At 49.4% G+C, this 17,103-nt stretch overlaps 1 protein-coding gene across 7 annotated transcripts in view; it reads left to right on the top strand.

Annotated features, from left to right (window-relative positions):
* The window catches only part of NACC2 (NACC family member 2), a 47,628-nt gene extending 41,759 nt beyond the window's left edge, over nt 1-5,869 (top strand). For all 7 annotated transcript variants that reach the window (XM_069873285.1, XM_069873288.1, XM_069873284.1 and 4 more), the window contains one exon: nt 527-5,869. In XM_069873285.1, the coding sequence (XP_069729386.1) occupies nt 527-1,026 (500 nt within the window). In that variant the 3' untranslated portion in view covers nt 1,027-5,869. The remainder of the gene's footprint in view (nt 1-526) is intronic.
* Nucleotides 5,870-17,103: the final 11,234 nt, after the last annotated feature.

The following is a 17,103-nucleotide window of genomic DNA, read 5'->3' on the forward strand; positions in this document are numbered from 1 at the left end:
GGCTGGTGCAAGGTGTGGGACGCGCAGAGGACAGTCCTCCAGGCTCCACCGCTTGCTCAAGGGCAGCTCTGACATTTCCCACCCTCACAGCTGTGCCTGTGGCTTTAAGAGCCGCTAGTGGATCTACTGTTGAGGAGGTTGTGTTGATCTTCCCCGTGCCCAGCTCTGCTTTTGGCCATCCCAGCGTGCTGTGGTCACGGGTGCTGGGTCCTGTGGGCAGAAGCATGGTACCTCTGGGGCTTGCTGGGTCCTGGTGGAGCACGTGGCTCTTCTCCAGCCCCTTCCCTGTGCCACCTGGGGTTGTCATGCCTTCTGGTTTTATCTCTTCTTGGTTGTGCCTACCTCGAGCTGAGGAGTCCTTGTCTGTAAGTCTGTCCATGCGAGTGCTCTGGCCCATGGGTGAACTCTGCTCCGTGGCATCTGCCTGTGCGGCAGGTCTTTAGGATGGGACAGCGGCTGTGATCGTGCAGCCGCCTTTTCGTTGCTTTCTGCGAATCCTCAGCTCTCTGTATCCCTGTCTTTGCAGTGTATTGTCAGAATTTTGCTCCGAGCTTTAAGGAAAGCGAGATGAATGTTATAGCAGCCGATATGTGCACCAACGCCCGCCGGGTCCGCAAACGCTGGCTGCCGAAGATTAAATCCATGCTGCCGGAAGGGATGGAGATGTACCGCACGGTCATGGGCTCCACCACAAACAGTGTCCCTCTGGATCCAGAATTCCAGCCCAACACTGCTCAGGTCTTTGAGCAGCGAATCTATGCAGAAAGGCGGAGCGATTCGGGAACTATAGTAGCCTTGAGAACTAACACAGTGAATGTAGAGCTAAGCAATGGATCCAACCAGTCCTTCGAACAGAGCGAGGATGCCGAAGGGGCTGGCTCTGTGATACAGGAGGCAGCTGCCACAGATGCTATGGCATCGGATACCCAAAGCACTCCGCAACCTTTTGAACAAGGTTCAGGCTCCTCCAGCCGGCCCGAAACTCCCGTGAGAAGACAAGATGGTACTTACGGAGGGACTTTATAAAGAGAGCAAACGTTTCATGACCTATAAGGGATCTGTATTACTAAAGCTGCTTGCATGCATTACTAATACAAAACAAAAAAATGTGATCAAGCCACTTACCTACTGAACTGCTACTGTTGCCTGAAAAAAATGTGATTTTTATTCTGCTTGTATTTAAAATTTATGAAGGAAATAATCGCATTCGTTATACTGTAAACGACTAGGTCTGTGGCGACCTACTTAAAAAACAAATATTGGGCTCCTTTTTTGATATTCCTGAGGTTAGTCGATAAGATTGTAGCTTTTTTTCTTTTATTGTTTTCCTTTTTTATTTCTTTATTTTAAGAAGGGGAGGAGAAAAGCTAGCCACCCCCCCCAACCACCACCCCCCGTCATCACCACCCCATCCATTACTCAGCTCAGAAGTAAAGCCATCGTTAACCTTGTCCTCGAAAGAAAGTTTTACCGTCACTTAACAGGAAAGTGAGGTGTGTTAGGATACAGGTGCTGTGATGTTTGTCTCTAGCAGAAGGGCTCAAGCCAAGTGGGACAGGGTGGGGGGAATTGTCAGAGGCTTCTGGTGTTGGAGGGAGCTCCTTGCCGGCTGCTGCCGGAGGTGCTGTTGTCTCAGAGTTGGATCCGGTTCCCTGGAGCAGGGATGGTTCCGCAGGAATTCAGGCTTGCACGTGTCGGGAGGACTGCGCGGGATGCAGATGGAGACCCTGGCTGGTGTAGGGGGTTGTTGTCGGGTTTTTTTTCCCCAATACGGCTGGTTTTGGGGTTTGGTTTCTCTCTCTCTCTCTCTCTTACTCTCTGTCCCTCCCAGTGACTCCCTTTTGTTTGCTTCGCCTCGCTCGCACCTTCACGTCACTCGCTTCTTGAGCAAACAGGCTGCCCCGCTGCACCCCACCCTCTCGGGGCAACGGGATGGGGGGAGTAGCCCCTCTCAGCGACCTGCAAAGGGCTTTGGAGAGGAGTCTGAGCATGGAAACCACACTGTGCTTGCTCTGAAGGGCACGGAGCTGTGAGCTCTTGGCATTGGCTCCCGGCAGCATCTCCACCGGAGGCAGAACATGGTAGAGCTGCCAGCGTGTGGGGCTTGCCCACTGCCCTCTCTCATCCCCAGGCCAACCAGACTCTCGCTTTTTAATAATTTGGGGTGTATTGGATGCAAAAAAAAACCAAAAGAGAGAGAATTTTTATTAAAAAAAAATAAATCTTGTGCCCTTCTGTGCAGAGGTCTTGGGAACGAGGGGGCGTTTGGCCTCTTGCTCCTCCTCCAGCCAAGCCCTTTGGTGGAAAAGCCCAGTGTGAGTTACTGGATGGGTCTGGTTTTCGAAAGCTGCTGTTCCCAGGTGGCTTTGGTGGCTCTGGTGGCCTTGGCTTGGTGCGGGTGCTGGGTTGGAACCCACAGGTGCCTGTAGAGCCTGGCTGGGCCGTGGGTACCAGCTTACCTGGTGCCAGCTCTGCCTCTTTTCCCTAGAAACCTCCCATGGTGGCCGTGATCCCTCCTGCAGCCCCGGCTCCTGCAGGGCTCTGGGTGCTGTCACCCACCCCGCTGGCCGCAGCTTCACGCTGGGTGCTGGAGCGAGGGATGCTGGACACCCTCGGGAATGCCGAGGGGCTTCAAGGGATGGGGGCAGTGTCGGGAAAGCCAGGCACTGCTTTTTGCTTTTCTTTTTTCGTTATTATTTTTACCGTGACTGAATGACCTGCTTTAATGATATTTGCAGCTTATTCTTTAACGAGTTTGGGACTCTGAACAAGTGCGAGGTCACTTGTGAAGGCTACCGTGGCTGTGCTCTTCTTTTCTTCCCCTGCTTTGGTTCCCAAACCCAGACAGCACTTTGCTCAGGGTTTTCTTCCTTCTTTGTGTTCCCGAGGGGAGGGGAGAGAGGATAACCCAACCTTTGGCCATTTGTTTTGTTTTCTTTGATACTTGAAGCAGTTTTTCGCATCCTAATAACAAAGCTGCCCGGCACTTAACCTGTTCCACTGCTCCTTGCCCTGAGTAAAACAAAAATTTGGTGCCAGGGTGGTTCCTGCCTCACATCTTGCACAACTCTTGGGTTTTGGCACTTGGCTCGGGCAGACGGCGACACCCCAGGGTTGGGGAACCGGTGCGGGTAGCAGCACGCTGAGCAGGCACAGGGGCACGCGATGCTTAGGGGAGTGGGGATGAGCACGGCCAGGGGCTCTATTTGCACTTTACCCACATTGGCAAACAAACCTCACGCTCTTGCCGAAGCCCGGAGCCGGTGCAGTGCGTCCCCTGCCTAGCAGCACCGCGGGAGGAGGGCAAACCTGAGTAGAGGGACCAGACAGCTGAGCTTGGGGTGGACTTCATCCCCAGGAACCCCTTAGGAGATGGATCAATTCAGTTCCTTGGCCTTGGGGTGTCCCCGTCCCCTTGGGAGCGGCTGCTGGGGTCCAGCTTTTGAGCAGCTTGACTGGGTTGGTGGAGCTCTGGGGTCAGGTTTGGCTGAGGAACCCCCAATGCCTCCTTGCTTCCCCAAAAGCGTGGGTTTGCCAAGAGTTAGAGGCAAGTTGGGAGCAGATCCAGGCATCAGAGATCAGAAGTTGTCCCTTCTGTGTGTGTCTGTCGGCGTATAGATGTATTTTAAAGCTTTTGCAGAGGGTGGGGAGGCCCTGGAGATGCTCAAGGCCAGGTTGGATGGGGCTTGGAGCAACCTGATCCAGTGGGAGGTTTCCCTGCCCATGGCAGGGGTGGGACTGGATGGGCTTTGAGGTTCCTTCCAACCCAAACCATTCTATGATTCCTCCTCCCCTTAGCACTCCCTGGGTCGGGGAGCTCAGCTGGCTGGAGGTTTTAATTCTGGACCAAACCCGCGGCCCGTCCGGTGGGACGCGTGGGTGGGCAGCAGCAGAAGTACTTGAATGGTTTAGGACAGAGAGTCTGAAGAGAGTCAAGTTGCACAGTGAAAATATATATTTTTATACCTAGCACAACTTCCTGTATATTTTTGAGGGTTTTTTTCCTTTCTTTTATTTTTTTTCTTTCCTTTCCTTTTATTTTTTTTATTTGGGTTTGTTTTATTAATTATTATTATTAGGAAGGCAAACTTCTAAAATGTGAAGGGCGTTGGGTTTTTTTTCCTTATCTGGTAGATGAGGGCAAGCATTTTGCACTAAAGTTTCCTGTGTGTGGAGGATTAATGATATGTTTGAAAATGTTATATGGAAATGATTGTATTCTTCCGAAAAAAAAAAAAAAGCAACAAAAAAAAGAGTAATCCCTTTAAAATATTGAATGTAAGGTGAGAACAGAGCAGTCCATCGATTGTATGCGGCTTTCCTGAGTGCCTTAGAATTTTTTGATCCTTTTTTCCAAGGAAAACAGATTAAGAAGATCAGATCATAACCAACTCCTTCCTCCTCTTTGTTTACGACACTATTTTAAATTATAGAATTTGGGGCTGCTTTATAATGTGAATAGGAAACTGCATTCATCTAGGTCTGATAGTGTAAAATCAAAGCATCAGTATTTATGGTATGTCTGCACCTTTATTCCTATGCTTGACTATTAGCAATATTACGTGTATATTATATATCTAAAGTTATACCAAGCACCTTTAAAGAAAATGGAGTGTAAGCATACAAGTTACCTGCAGCTGCCATATAGTGTAGAGCCAGCCCCTCTCCTCCTCGTTAGCGCCAATTAACACCACCATCCTGACATTGCAGAAGGGCTGCATGACCTTCTGCGGCACCGTGGTCCCACATCTTGGCGTCCAGCTTTGATCAGGGCTTGTGGTGAGCCCCACGCTGTCCCACAAGCCGGTGGCTTTGCCGTGGGGTGCCGGTGCCGGCGGGAGCTGCCACAGAGGGGGCTCGGGAGGAGGGATGGTCCTGGTGTTGCTGTTTCACCACCGGAAGACGGGGAGTGGGTCGTCTTTGCCACCTTGATGGTTTAATTCTTCTAACTCTGGTTTTGCCCTAGAAATTCCCCAGTAGGGTGTGGGGAGGGTGGTGGAGAACCCAACTATGGGTGATACAGGACGTGAAAGGTTCAAGCTGGTTGAAGGGTTCAACCATGAAAGGTTCAAGCTGGTTGAAGGGTTCAACCATGAAGCGTTCAAGCTGGTTGAAGGGTTCAACCATGAAGCGTTCAAGCTGGTTGAAGGGTTCAACCATGAAGTATTCAAGCTGGTTGAAGGGTTCAGTGGTGAAGGGTTCAAGCTGGGCAAAAAGGTTCAACCACGAAGGGTTCAAGCTGGGCAGAAAGGGTTCAGCTAAAAAGGGTTCAAGCTAATTGACGGGTTCAACCACGAAGGGTTCAACCCAACTTGCCACCCAAAACTGGAATTGCCCAAGGCTTCACTGGTGTATGAGAGAGCAGAGCATCCCAGCCGTGGTGCTGCGCAGGGAGCTGCTGCCTCCTCTCAGCCCTTTGCCAACGGGTTTTTGCTCAGATCGCTTATTTTTCTGGAAATGGCAAGCGGAGAAGGGCAAACAGGAAAGCAGGATGAGCCCTGGCCCCTCCCTGGCAGTAAATCCCCATGGCCACATTGCGAGTCCACAACCATCTCGGGCTTCAACTGCTGTCCCAAGTGTTCCTGCTGTCCCAATCAGTCGTGCTGGCAGCAAGCGAGCCCTGAGCGCGCGGGGTGGGAGGGGAGCGAGCGGGGGGCTCCCCGGCCCCGCTCGCCCAGGGGGGGGCCGATGTCTAATGCACTCACATTGGAAACCCCTCAACTCCTCTGATGAGTTTCTTCCACTGTTAAAGCGTTTTGCACACAAAATTGTGATTTTTATGTCAAGGTAAAAGCCAAAACTTGCAATACTATTTTTAGCAGACAAAAAAAAAAAAACCATAAATAAAGAAATAAATAAATAAAAACAACTGAATATAAATGTATAAATATTTTTGACTTGAACATTTGGATGGCACTTGATTCAAATAGAACATTAATCCTTTGGACAGAATGTTTGGGGAAAAAAAAAAAGAACTTAAAGTACAAGGTTGTTTTTAAAGCGTCTTCATAGGGTATTAAGTAGTACTGTAATTCATGACTGTTAAAAATACTTTCCGTGCTGTAAGGAAATCTCACAGTACCACTGAATTATGTTCCTCAACTGTCTCAGCCACGAACGATGCTAGCTTCTTTTTTTTTTTTTACCGTGCATTATTCACTAGTATTTATGTGCTCTTACTCTGTGTAGTTAAGACTGTTATTTTGTAGTCATGGCTGACACGATATATCAGTAACTAAAAAAACAAACAAGAGAGAAGATTAAGACCCCCGAGTTGGACCTGTGCTCATAGCTGTTTTCATATGATGAAAAATCCATTTAAAAAAAAAAAAACAAACCAACCCAATGTGATCATTAATTGTAAAACGCTTTGTAAAATTCACATTTACAAAATAATAAAGTAAATTACAATTAAAAGCTTGGCTTTGCTCTGTTTGCTTTCCCTCTGGGTCAGGGGTGTAATCAGCAGCAGGTGTTGAGTGCTGAAGGGGCTCAGCATCTCCGTGCTGCTTTGAGGGACCAGGATACACTTTGAGGTGTGAAGCAAACCCCAACTTTGGCCAATTGAATGGGTTTGCCCAAATTTAGAGGGGTTTGGAGGTCCTTGTCCTGCCCTGGGCTCTCCCCTCCTCCCATTTGAGCTGGTTTGGACTCTTCACTATGAGAGTGGGGAGGCCCAGGTTGCCCAGAGAAGCTGTGGCTGCCTCATCCGTAGAGGTGTTCGAGGTCTCGGGCAGTGAGGGGGCTCTGTGAGATGCAGTGGGGAGTCATGGAGCGGCTTGGGTTGGAAGGGACCTCAAAGCCCATCCAGTCCCACCCCCTGCCATGGGCAGGGACACCTCCCACTGGATCAGGGGCTCCCAGCCCCAGCCAACCTGGCCTTGAACCCCTCCAGGGATGGGGCAGCCACCACTGCTCTGGGCAGCCTGGGCCAGGGCCTCCCCACCCTCACAGGAAAGAATTTCTTCCTAAGATCTCATCTCAAATCTCCCCCCTTTCAGCTGAAAACTGTTCCCCCTCATCCTCCCTGATCTAAAGCCCCTCCTCAGCTTTCCTGCAACCCGTTTCAGTCCTGGGAGCTGCCCAAAGGCCTCCCCAGAGCCTTCTCTTCTCCAGGCTGAACAACCCCAACTCTCTCAGCCTGTCCTCGCTACTCCAGCCCTTGGATCATCTTGTTGGCCTCCTCTGGACTCTCTCCAACAGATCCATGTCCATCCTGTGCTGGGGACTCCGGAACTGAACAGGGCTCCAGGTGAGGTCTCGTGAGAGCAGAGGAGAGGGTGAAAATCCACTCCCTTGTGGTGCTGGTCCCGCTGCTTTGGCTGCAGCCCAGGATATAGATGGTGAAGATGATCCCGTGGTGAGAGCCCCAGGAGGTTTGAGCCCCGTTTGGAGCTCTTGGCTCAGGCTTTGCCCAGGGATGGGGTTGTTGTGGGGCTGGCGTTGTCTTTGGGATGAGGAGGAGGGAAAAGGGCTGCAAAGCCCCCAGCAAAACCCAAGAGCCTGAGGTGCCCTCGTAAGGCAGGTGGAGCGGGGTGGAAGGGACCCTGAGCTGGACGGGAGGGCTGGGGGTGTTGGGAGCAGGGCAGGCTGCGAGGGTGGTAATTCTTCTCTCTGTAATTTTCGTCTTGTCTCTTTTTTTTTTTTTCCCAACCCAATTGGCCATAAAATTGCTGAGATGCTGAATTTCCTCTGCTTAGCGGAGGAAAAAAAAAAAAAGAAGTGCCCAAAACCACTTGCATTTGGGGTTTCATTTAATCTCATCTCAGTGAAAGGAAAAAAACACAGAAACTTGGATGCTCATGTACGGCACATACCGCCGTGTTATATAAACCATTTCAAACTGATTTATTCTAAATGAGTTGTTATAATCAGAATTTTCCTTATGAGCAGCTTTCTTGCAAACGTCAGTATTTCAGGAAAAAAAACCCATCGTGCGACCGCTCCAATATTTCAAACTGATTACTTATAAACACCATTTCTAAAATTAGGTCTTTGGTGTGCGGTATTGTCAGAGTGGGTGTATTATGATCTGCAGAGAGTATAAAAAGATAAATGAGTTATTTAACCAAGTAAATGATGTTGCTGTAGAAATGTGCAGAGTGAAAGTGTGCAGGGGGGGCCAGGATGGGGCTGTGAGGAGCCGGGCATTGCGGCAGCCGAGAGGGGCCGGCACGCAGGGAAAATGGTGGAGAAAACATTGGGCAGGTGGAGAAAGGTTTCCTTGTCGTGTTATTGTTATTATTTTATTGCTATCGTTAGAAATAGGATGGTTTCTCCTTGCCCAGAGCACAGCTGGGATTTCGGCAGCACCTTCTGGGTGAGAAGGAGGAGGCTGATGGGGTCATCCATGGGTACCATCTTCCTCAGGGCATTAAAAATGACTTTTTATTGGTGCTGTATTTGATCACAGAACCATTGAACAGTTTGAGTTGGAAGGGACCTCAAAGTCCACCCAGTGCCACCCCCTGCCATGGGCAGGGACACCTCCCACTGGATCAGGGGCTCCAAGCCCCATCCAACCTGGGCTTGGACATTTCCAGGGATGGGGCAGCCACGGCTTCTCTGGGCAACCTGGGCCTCCCCAGCCTCACAGGAAAACATTTCTACCCAAGATCATTGAAGAAGGTGGTGCCCATTGCAGAAGGTCTTGCTGTTGGAGGTGTTGGTCCTCGCCTTTGCAGCAGAGGGGTGATGGTGGGTGGCCAGTGGACACCAGAGGTGTGTTCTCCCCAGCTCTCGGCTGCACTGCCAGCACCGAGCTCCCACGCGAGTCCAGCACCAGCCCTGCTCTCAGCCCTGTGGGAGAGAGGAAAGAGCAAGAGCTGCGCTTGGCCAGAGCCAAGACATCAGAAATGGCCAAGTCCATCCCAGTTCATCTCCCTTGGCCCGACCGCGGGACGGCGGGGTCGGTGCTCGCCTGGAGGTGCAGGTGCACACCTTCTCCCTCTCCCCAACTCCACGCGTGTGAATGAAGTGCGAGATTTATGTCAGAGAAGCCCATCGAGCAGCTGCTATAAATCACGGCCGCGAGCGCTCCCTGCACCAGCGGCTGAGGAACACTTCACAGCTTCTCTTATTTATATGCATCTTTTGCACCAAGCCATTTTATAATAGACTGTGGAGCGGCACTCCAGCACCGGCGCTGCCTGATATATATTGTGCAGGACAGAAAATACAAATAAAGGGTGAAGGGTAGAAACTGCATCATTCCCAGCGCACGCTGCCGTGCCCGCCTTGCTCTGCGAGGCTGACTTGGGTGCACAGGGGCTGAATTAAGATTGCCACTGGCACATAAATCAGCCCCGGCAAGCAGAGCTTTGGAGTGTTACTGTAAGGTAGCTTAATAATAGTAATAATAAAATAGTAAGGATAATGCCCTGGGGTTGGTGGGGGGGTGGCGGGGATGGGATGGGGTACGAGTGTGGTGCCCACATCCTCCAGCTTACGCTGCGGTGGTGACAGCCAGCAGTGAGGTGGCAATTAACATGTTCCTGAGGTGTTTCCTGCAGAAAGTCATTACCAGTGAGCAGGTAATTAATGTGTGGCTGCTCTCCGAGCAGCTAACGGAGGGATGTGCTGCAGGAGGGTGGCTGAGTGAGGCAGATGCTTGAAGTTTGGCCCTGGCCAGTGCTGGCTGGGCTGGGTTGGGTGGAGGTGGTGGCACCCCAAGCCCTCTGTGGTGGGGTCTGGTCCTGGCTAGGGCTGAGCAGGGTCCCACAGGGCTGGGACCTCATCCTGTTGGAGCTTTGTTCACTCTGGGAGAGGAATTACATCAGTCTAATTCAATGGAAGGACAAAAATGAAGAAATGTCAAGCCACAAAGCAGGATGACAGATAAACCCAGGAGGGGGATGTAATCTCACTCCCTGAGCCCAACCAGAAGTTACAATACATAAATTATTGCGCCTAAAAGCTTCTATAATTTCACTTCTATTTGATTCACCATAAAGTACCACAATGCCCTCTGCATCTACCCGTTTGATTATACATTTGTACCAAGACGCAGCTTATGCTTAAAATAACATTACTGGAATAGAGATGGACAAGAGAATTCATTTGAATGGAAATCAATTTGATTAGAAAAGTAAATTACCCGGAGTATATGAGCAGCATATTGCGGGGCTGAAGAATGATCATAATACAAAAAAAAAATAAATCAGTGGCAGCAAAGGATCTTAAATTCATAGAAGGGAGCCACTTGGGCAGTGACTGAGCCATGATGGGTGGTGAACGCAGAGCTGCAAAAGAGGTGGATAAAGTGGCCAGGACCCAGGGCAAGACCCCCAGTTGCTCCCCAAAGTTGCGTTTCCCTGGCACCAGCTGCGGTGCGAGAAGGCGGCTGAGTCGCAAACTTTGCTGAGCTGTGATCTTTTATAAATAATCAATCGGTATTTAATTCCCATGTGATAACTGTCTTATTAAATCTAAATTTAATGTGTATTTGGGAAACCCTAATCTAAAGTGTTACTGCATGCACCATCTGGTGTGCTCTCTAAATACAAATGCAATAACATAATTCAGAATTACATCATAAAAGTAAGTTATAAGAGATTAAAATGCACAACTATGTTCTTCAGTCAAGGCAGCTTTTATGTTTTTTCTCCTGATTTAGACACAAATCACAGCCCAAACATCCCTGCCCCGATGAACTGATTTTCTGCAGCGTTTTTTTAATGGTTTTAACGGTGAAGAGGAGCACACAGGAGGGAGGATAGAGAAGAGCAGGAGCAGGTGACGGGCTCTGTTGCCATCAAAGACACCAGAGCTGTGAAAATCCACTGCTTCCCAGCGCTAGGGAGGTTCATGGCCCAGAGCTCCCTGGGGTGGGAGAGGTGATGGGCACAGGGCACCCCAGGCTGAGCTCTCCCAGCACAGGAGAGGATCGCTCACCTGAACCATTGAGTTTTTATAGGTAATCATAGACTCTCACAATTGTTTGGTTGGAAAAGACCTTTGAGATCAAGTCCAACCAAACCTATCTACTACTAAACCGTCCCTGAGCACCTCATCTGCCTGTCCTTTAAACACCTCCAGGGATGGTGACTCTACCAGTGCCTGAGAACACTTTCAGAGAAGAAATTTTTCCTAATATCCAATCTAAACCTCCCCTGGAACAACTTGAGACCATTCCCTCCCATCCTATCACTTATTATTAGGGTGGAGAGACCAACATGCTCCTTTCAGGGAGCTGCAGAGAGTGATAAGGGCTCCTCTCAGCCTCCTTTTCTCTGGGCTAAAAGGCCCCAGGTCCTTCAGCTGCGGCTCATAATGCTCGTTCTGCAGCCCCTTCACCAGCTTCGTTGCCCTTAATGCCTTAAAACTGGTCAGAGCACCCCTTCCCGGCCCCTTTCAACTAGCAAGAGCTGAGCCGGGCACAGAGGAGACTCAGCAACCCATCAGGCTCTTGAAAACCTGGTCAAATATAACCCACCCCTAGGTGCATCAATGATCTTTTATAGTGGCAGTAAATCTAATATCTTAGCAAAAACTCCTATTTTCTCTCTATGCTGAATGAAACATGAGATTCCTTAATAGAGAGGGAAATTAAAATCTAGTTTTATTGCAGTTCCTGTAACTGGTATCTAAGCTATTAATAATCAATCCGTTCTTGCTTAAAAGCTAACATTTATCACACCAGCTGAGATGAGCTGACGGGCACTGGGGGGAAAGTACAATTGACTGCAATTACACTTTGAAAAATGTTATCTGTGCCACTGACCACTGGGGATAAATGATGAGATTTCATTTGTTTCTTCAAGCTTCAGATTCTTTTTCCCAACTTTTTGACTTCCTTTTTTTTTTTTTTTACCTATAGGTAGCCTCAACTCTGAGCTCCTCAGGGCAGGACCTGGAGGAAGGGAACTGCCTTGTCCCAAAGTCGTGGGCATCATCCATACTGTGTCCTGGTGAGTGCAGCCTTGTTCTGGGGTCACCAGGGCTCTATTAACAGAGACCCCCGGCACAAAAGTTTATTACTTTTATTCCTGCATTTTACAACAGGAAGGAAGAGGCTGGTGAAGGAATTGATTTGCTTGATTTACCGGTATTAATGAAAGAGCTGACCGTAGATCTCCCGCAGCAATATCACGCTCCCCACTATAATTCTCCAGACTCCAAACTTTTCAAATGAGTTTTTGCAATTTAAAATTAATAATTGTTCTGTCTAGAACAAGGATAATTAAATGCCTGTTCATCCTCATTATTGTCAGCCTTGTGATTTGTTGTTTTCTCTGTAATAAAATTAACCGGTTTAACTAATGGGTGCCAAAACTTGATAATTAAAGCTGAGCAAACAATTTGCAACAAATAATTTACCCACTGGATTTGGCGGGGTCTGTGGCAGACACAGGGCTGATGGCGAGGGGCTGGGAGCTGGCGGTGATGCCCGACCCATGCGAGGCAACCCAGGCAACATCCTTTTTCTTACAATGGTCATTTTTTCAAGGAAAATTATTTTATTTTTGATTTCTAAGATGTTCCCATCACAGGTTTTGTCATGCAGCTGGAGAAAGAGGTGGATTGTTCATCAAAGTGTTGTTGATGAGGAGGCCTGCAAGAATCATAGAATGGTTTGGGTTGGAAGGACCATGAAGGTCCAACCCCACTGCAGTGAGCAGGGACATGGTTTAGTGTTTGATAGGAATGGTTGGACTCGATGATCCGGTGGGTCTCTTCCAACCTGGTGATTCTATGATTCTATGACATCTTCAACTCGATCAGGTTGCTCCAAGTCCCACCCAACCTGATTGAGAACACCTCCAGGGATGGGGTAGCAACTGCCTCTGTGGGCAACCTGGCCCAGTGTTTCAGCATAAAACATTTCTTCCTAAGATCTAGTCTAAACCTCTCCTCTTCTAGTTTAAACCATGACCCCTTGTCCTATTGCTAAGGGCCCTGCTAAAAAGTTTTCCCCATCTTTCTTATCAGCCCCCTTTCAGAATTGAAAGGCTGCAATAAGTTCTCCTCAGAGCCTTCTCTTCTCCAAGCTGAACAACCCCAACACTCTCAGCCTCTCTTCACAGGGAAGGTGCTCCAGGCCTTTGATCATCCCCATGGCCTCATCTAGACTTGCTCCAACAGCTCCGTGTCCTTCCTGTGCTGAGGACAGAACTGAACGCAGGACTCCAGGTGGGGTCTCATGAGAGCAGAGCAGAGGGGCAGAATCATCACCGTGCTTCTTTGGATGGAGCCCAGGAGATGGAGGAAATAGCAGCTGCTCTCCGGTAAATCCCAATGATGTGTAGGCGGTCCAAGAAATGGGAACTCCAGCGGGGGTGGAGAGAAATTAAAATAATGAGCCAACAAAGGGAATTTGGTCAGACACATTCTTCTAATAAGAATGGACTTTAAAATTATGGTTATTAGCCAGGTTTCATTTCAGCAGCAGTTAAATAAGGTTTAGAAGGTATTGCAATTAATTTGTAAGCTTATATTACACATTACAACATGAGGGGCCATTAATGAGGCGGTGATATTACATTTAATGTTCTCAGGGAACGGGACAGTTTGTGTCTCCCTCCTAGGTGGATTCCCAGGTGGAGAGTTGGGGTTTGGCACAAGCAGTGGTGCCAGGGACTCCCAATGCTCGAGAGGCTGGGGAGGGCTGCAGGGGCATGGTCAACACCAGCAGCACCACAGTGGGTTGTCGTGATGCCTCACCAGGTCTAGGGGACGCGGCGTGGACGAGGGACTTTGGCCCAGCTCTATGGCATGGCCAACAAGGCTCAGATGAATATAAGGAGAATATGAAATGTCTCATACCTATAACTTTAAATTAAAAAAGCAATGTACTGTTTATTGGTTCTTCTGAGTGTCTCCGGAGTGGCAGACTCATAAAGATCATATTACAGTACAAGCCATTATGCAAAGAGTTTACTATATATACATTTCTAAATGCTTCAGCAAACAGCAGCCTACTTACGAGCAGAGAAGGATAACTGGTTCGTTTGGGGTAACAAATGATCCTTGATTTGATTTTAAATGCAATGACAGCAAAATTTATTTCTTATTTAATCACTTGCCAGAGCTGTTGAGGACAAGATGGTATTAAACTGCACAATGCAGCATATGACTACTGAATCAGTCGAAATAGGCATAAGAATATATTATGTTTATAGGATAAAAAAAGATTGTACAGCAATGCGTATAACTAGAATGGGTATTTTTGTCATTTATACAGTAGCTTATATCATTATTTCTTCCCACTTCCAATTTTTCTGTAATAAAAATACAGGGGATGTGATTCTCTTTGCATTACAGATAAACCATCTTGATTCTTTATTAAATATTTTTATTAATCTGAAGTACTACAAAGCATTTGAGCAGATAAATCAGGCTCCGAATAGTCATTTCCTCTCTGCTATGGCTCTATAAAGTGGATTCATTTGTGAGTGCGCAATACCAGAAAAGAAGGTTTCCATATTCATTAATACGCTCCCTTATGGTCTTATTTTTATATCCTGCTGTACCGTGCAGAAGGGCTAGCATAAACCTGGACCCCAAAATGAAACAGGTTTTGGTGATCTGCTCTGCAATCCCTGCCTGGTTTGTGTCTGTTCAAATTCAGAATCACCCCTTGGACCCACTCGATCGCTCCAGCGAGGAGGATGCCTGGGGTCCCATCAACCCCAGCTCTTCGCTCCGATCAGCAGTGGGGGGACACCAGCATCTTCGGGGTGATTTGGGGATGGATTCAGCCCCAGCACCAGCCCCTCCTTGCCAGCACCAGGTCAGTGCTTTCATGCACAGGACGTGGGAAGACTTCGCCCCATAGGACATGGGGATCCCATTATTTGGCAGAGGGACTGATGGGGGGACTTGGGGGTCAGCCCCTCCTGAGATGGTGCTCCAGACCATGGGGCTCTGCTGGAGCCTCTTCAACCCCCTAAAGTGTCTCTACCCTCTTGCTCCCCCTTCTCCTCATCACCCTACGTTCTCCCATCCCACAGAAAGCAGCATTTTGGGGGCAGCACCACAATTTTGGTCAAAATCCCCCATGCCCAAGTAGCTCTAGGCAAACCCAGGGGATGCTGGTGCGGGGAGGGAACCAGTGTGGGGGCAAGTTGAAGCTGGCAGCACTCAGCCTCCGACAGCTGACAAGTCATTTAGTCATCAGAGGAAGCTGTGGAGAGGCACAAAGGAATTAAACCTATTTAAAACACAGCCAGGTGTGCAAACAAGTTTATCCTATTGTAACAGCTAACGGTGAATCAGGATAAAGGTTACAGCAGCCGCGCAGTTACTTAGGGCTCTTTGGGAGCTGTGACATTTAGTGCCCACATTTGTTGGGGTCGTGGGACTCGTGGGACCCCCAGAGCTGCTGCCTTCACCCCACTGAGCCCAGGGTGGCACCTCCTGCCCCACACCAGGGTCAGCCTCATCCTGCCCCGTTGCCTCTCCTTGCACCCCAGGGGACTTGGCTTTGATTTCAAGTTTTACTGCAGCAGATGTCTAACATTTGTTTGCTGTTTGAAAACAGGAATTATGGCTCTCGGCGAAAGGCAGGGTCCCTCCGGGAACGCTGCTGGCAGCCGGCACAGCCCTAGACCTGCACCCTGGGGCTCCAGCTTTCCAAGATGTTCCTCCTGCTACGGGTGGCCTTTCGCAGGTGAGCTGCGATCGCATGCCGGGGAGTGGGAGATTCAGCTGGGCTTGTGCCCAGAGTGCTGCTTTTTGCTGCTTTTGAGCCCCCCTGCATCCTCACAGCCCTGCACCAGCACAGAGGGGCTGGTCCAGGACACCCAGAAGATCCCACCAGCACCGCAGAAGGGATGCAGATGGGGCTTTTCCCTGGGCTACGTAAGTGGCTTGTCCCCACAGGGAAGGGTCTGCCTGGAGAACTGCCACAGGATGGTTGATTGAAAGTGTTTCACCAACAAGATCAGAGCTGGTTTGGGGGCAGAGGAGCGGGGCTGTCGCACCTCTCCATATGCGCCTGGTGCTTTCCTTGTTGGGAGCCACTGAGGCTGCACATAAATCTGCCGTCAGCCCACAACTGTGTCACAGATGTCCCAGGACATGAATTTTTTCTCCAGTTTTAGTGCTGGCATAAAGCTAAATTATGGTAGTTGTCAGCATTAGCAAAAACTGTCATCTCCATCCTGCCCATAAAAAGCACGGTGGTGGGGCCTGGGGGCTGGAAGAGGCGAGGAGAGGTGGGTCAGCTCCTGTTTTCCAGAAATCACAGGGACTTGTTAATAAAGCAGCCACGACACAGAGCTGAGACTGGTGCTGCTGGGTCAGCCGTGGCCAAGGTCACTGGCACCATGGTAAAAGCCGTAGCAGGGAGGCAGCGTGGACACCTGGGTCATAGGAAGCCCTTCTCCATCCCACCATCTCCCTCGGCAACATCAGCAAGGACTAGCAGCAGAATCCTCTTGGGTCTGCAGCCGGTCCTCCTCATGGTGAGGATGTTGGAAGCTGCCTTCAAGATAAATCTGACCCAGAAACTCTTAAGGCACCAGCCAGGGCTTGAACACCTTGAGAAGCGCTGGAGATCCGCACCTCCACGCTCCAGCAAATCGCTGTTGGTGTAGAGCACTAGCCCCGTTTCCAGGACACTGATGCTATTAAGCACCGACTTAGGAAAAGCAGGAGCGGAAGAGTTTTACACCTTCGCAAAACAATGTTCAAGAAGGAAATGAGCAGCCAGCAATTGTAATTGAGATGGATGAAAGGGCATCCGGCTTCCCCCAAAGCGTTTCAGTCAACGTACTTGAGAAGAATATGAAGTGCTGCTGCTCTCTAAAGATCGCCACGCTGCGGCTAAATTATTAATGACTAGGAATGATTTCATATTTAATCTAAAGACTATTAATTACACTGCAGAAGAGCAACACACCATCCTGAGAGCCCCTCTTACCAACTGAATAATTTAGTGATGCCCCATATTTTACCTCAATGTCAAGACGGGAGGCGACACGCCTCCTGCACGCACAGCCGGGTGGCGTTTGGGGCAGACATCGATGTCCCAAGGGGTACGTGGTGCTAAGATGCTAACCCTGACCTCAGAGCTCCCTGGGGGCTCTGGGTGAAGGGGGAGAACGTGGGGCTTCTGTGGGGCTGGGGGCACCGCTCCCCCCTGCCCAGAAAGCCCATCGG

The sequence above is a fragment of the Phaenicophaeus curvirostris genome, chromosome 20, assembly GCF_032191515.1.
Source record: "Phaenicophaeus curvirostris isolate KB17595 chromosome 20, BPBGC_Pcur_1.0, whole genome shotgun sequence".
In the NCBI taxonomy this organism is placed as follows: domain Eukaryota; kingdom Metazoa; phylum Chordata; class Aves; order Cuculiformes; family Cuculidae; genus Phaenicophaeus; species Phaenicophaeus curvirostris.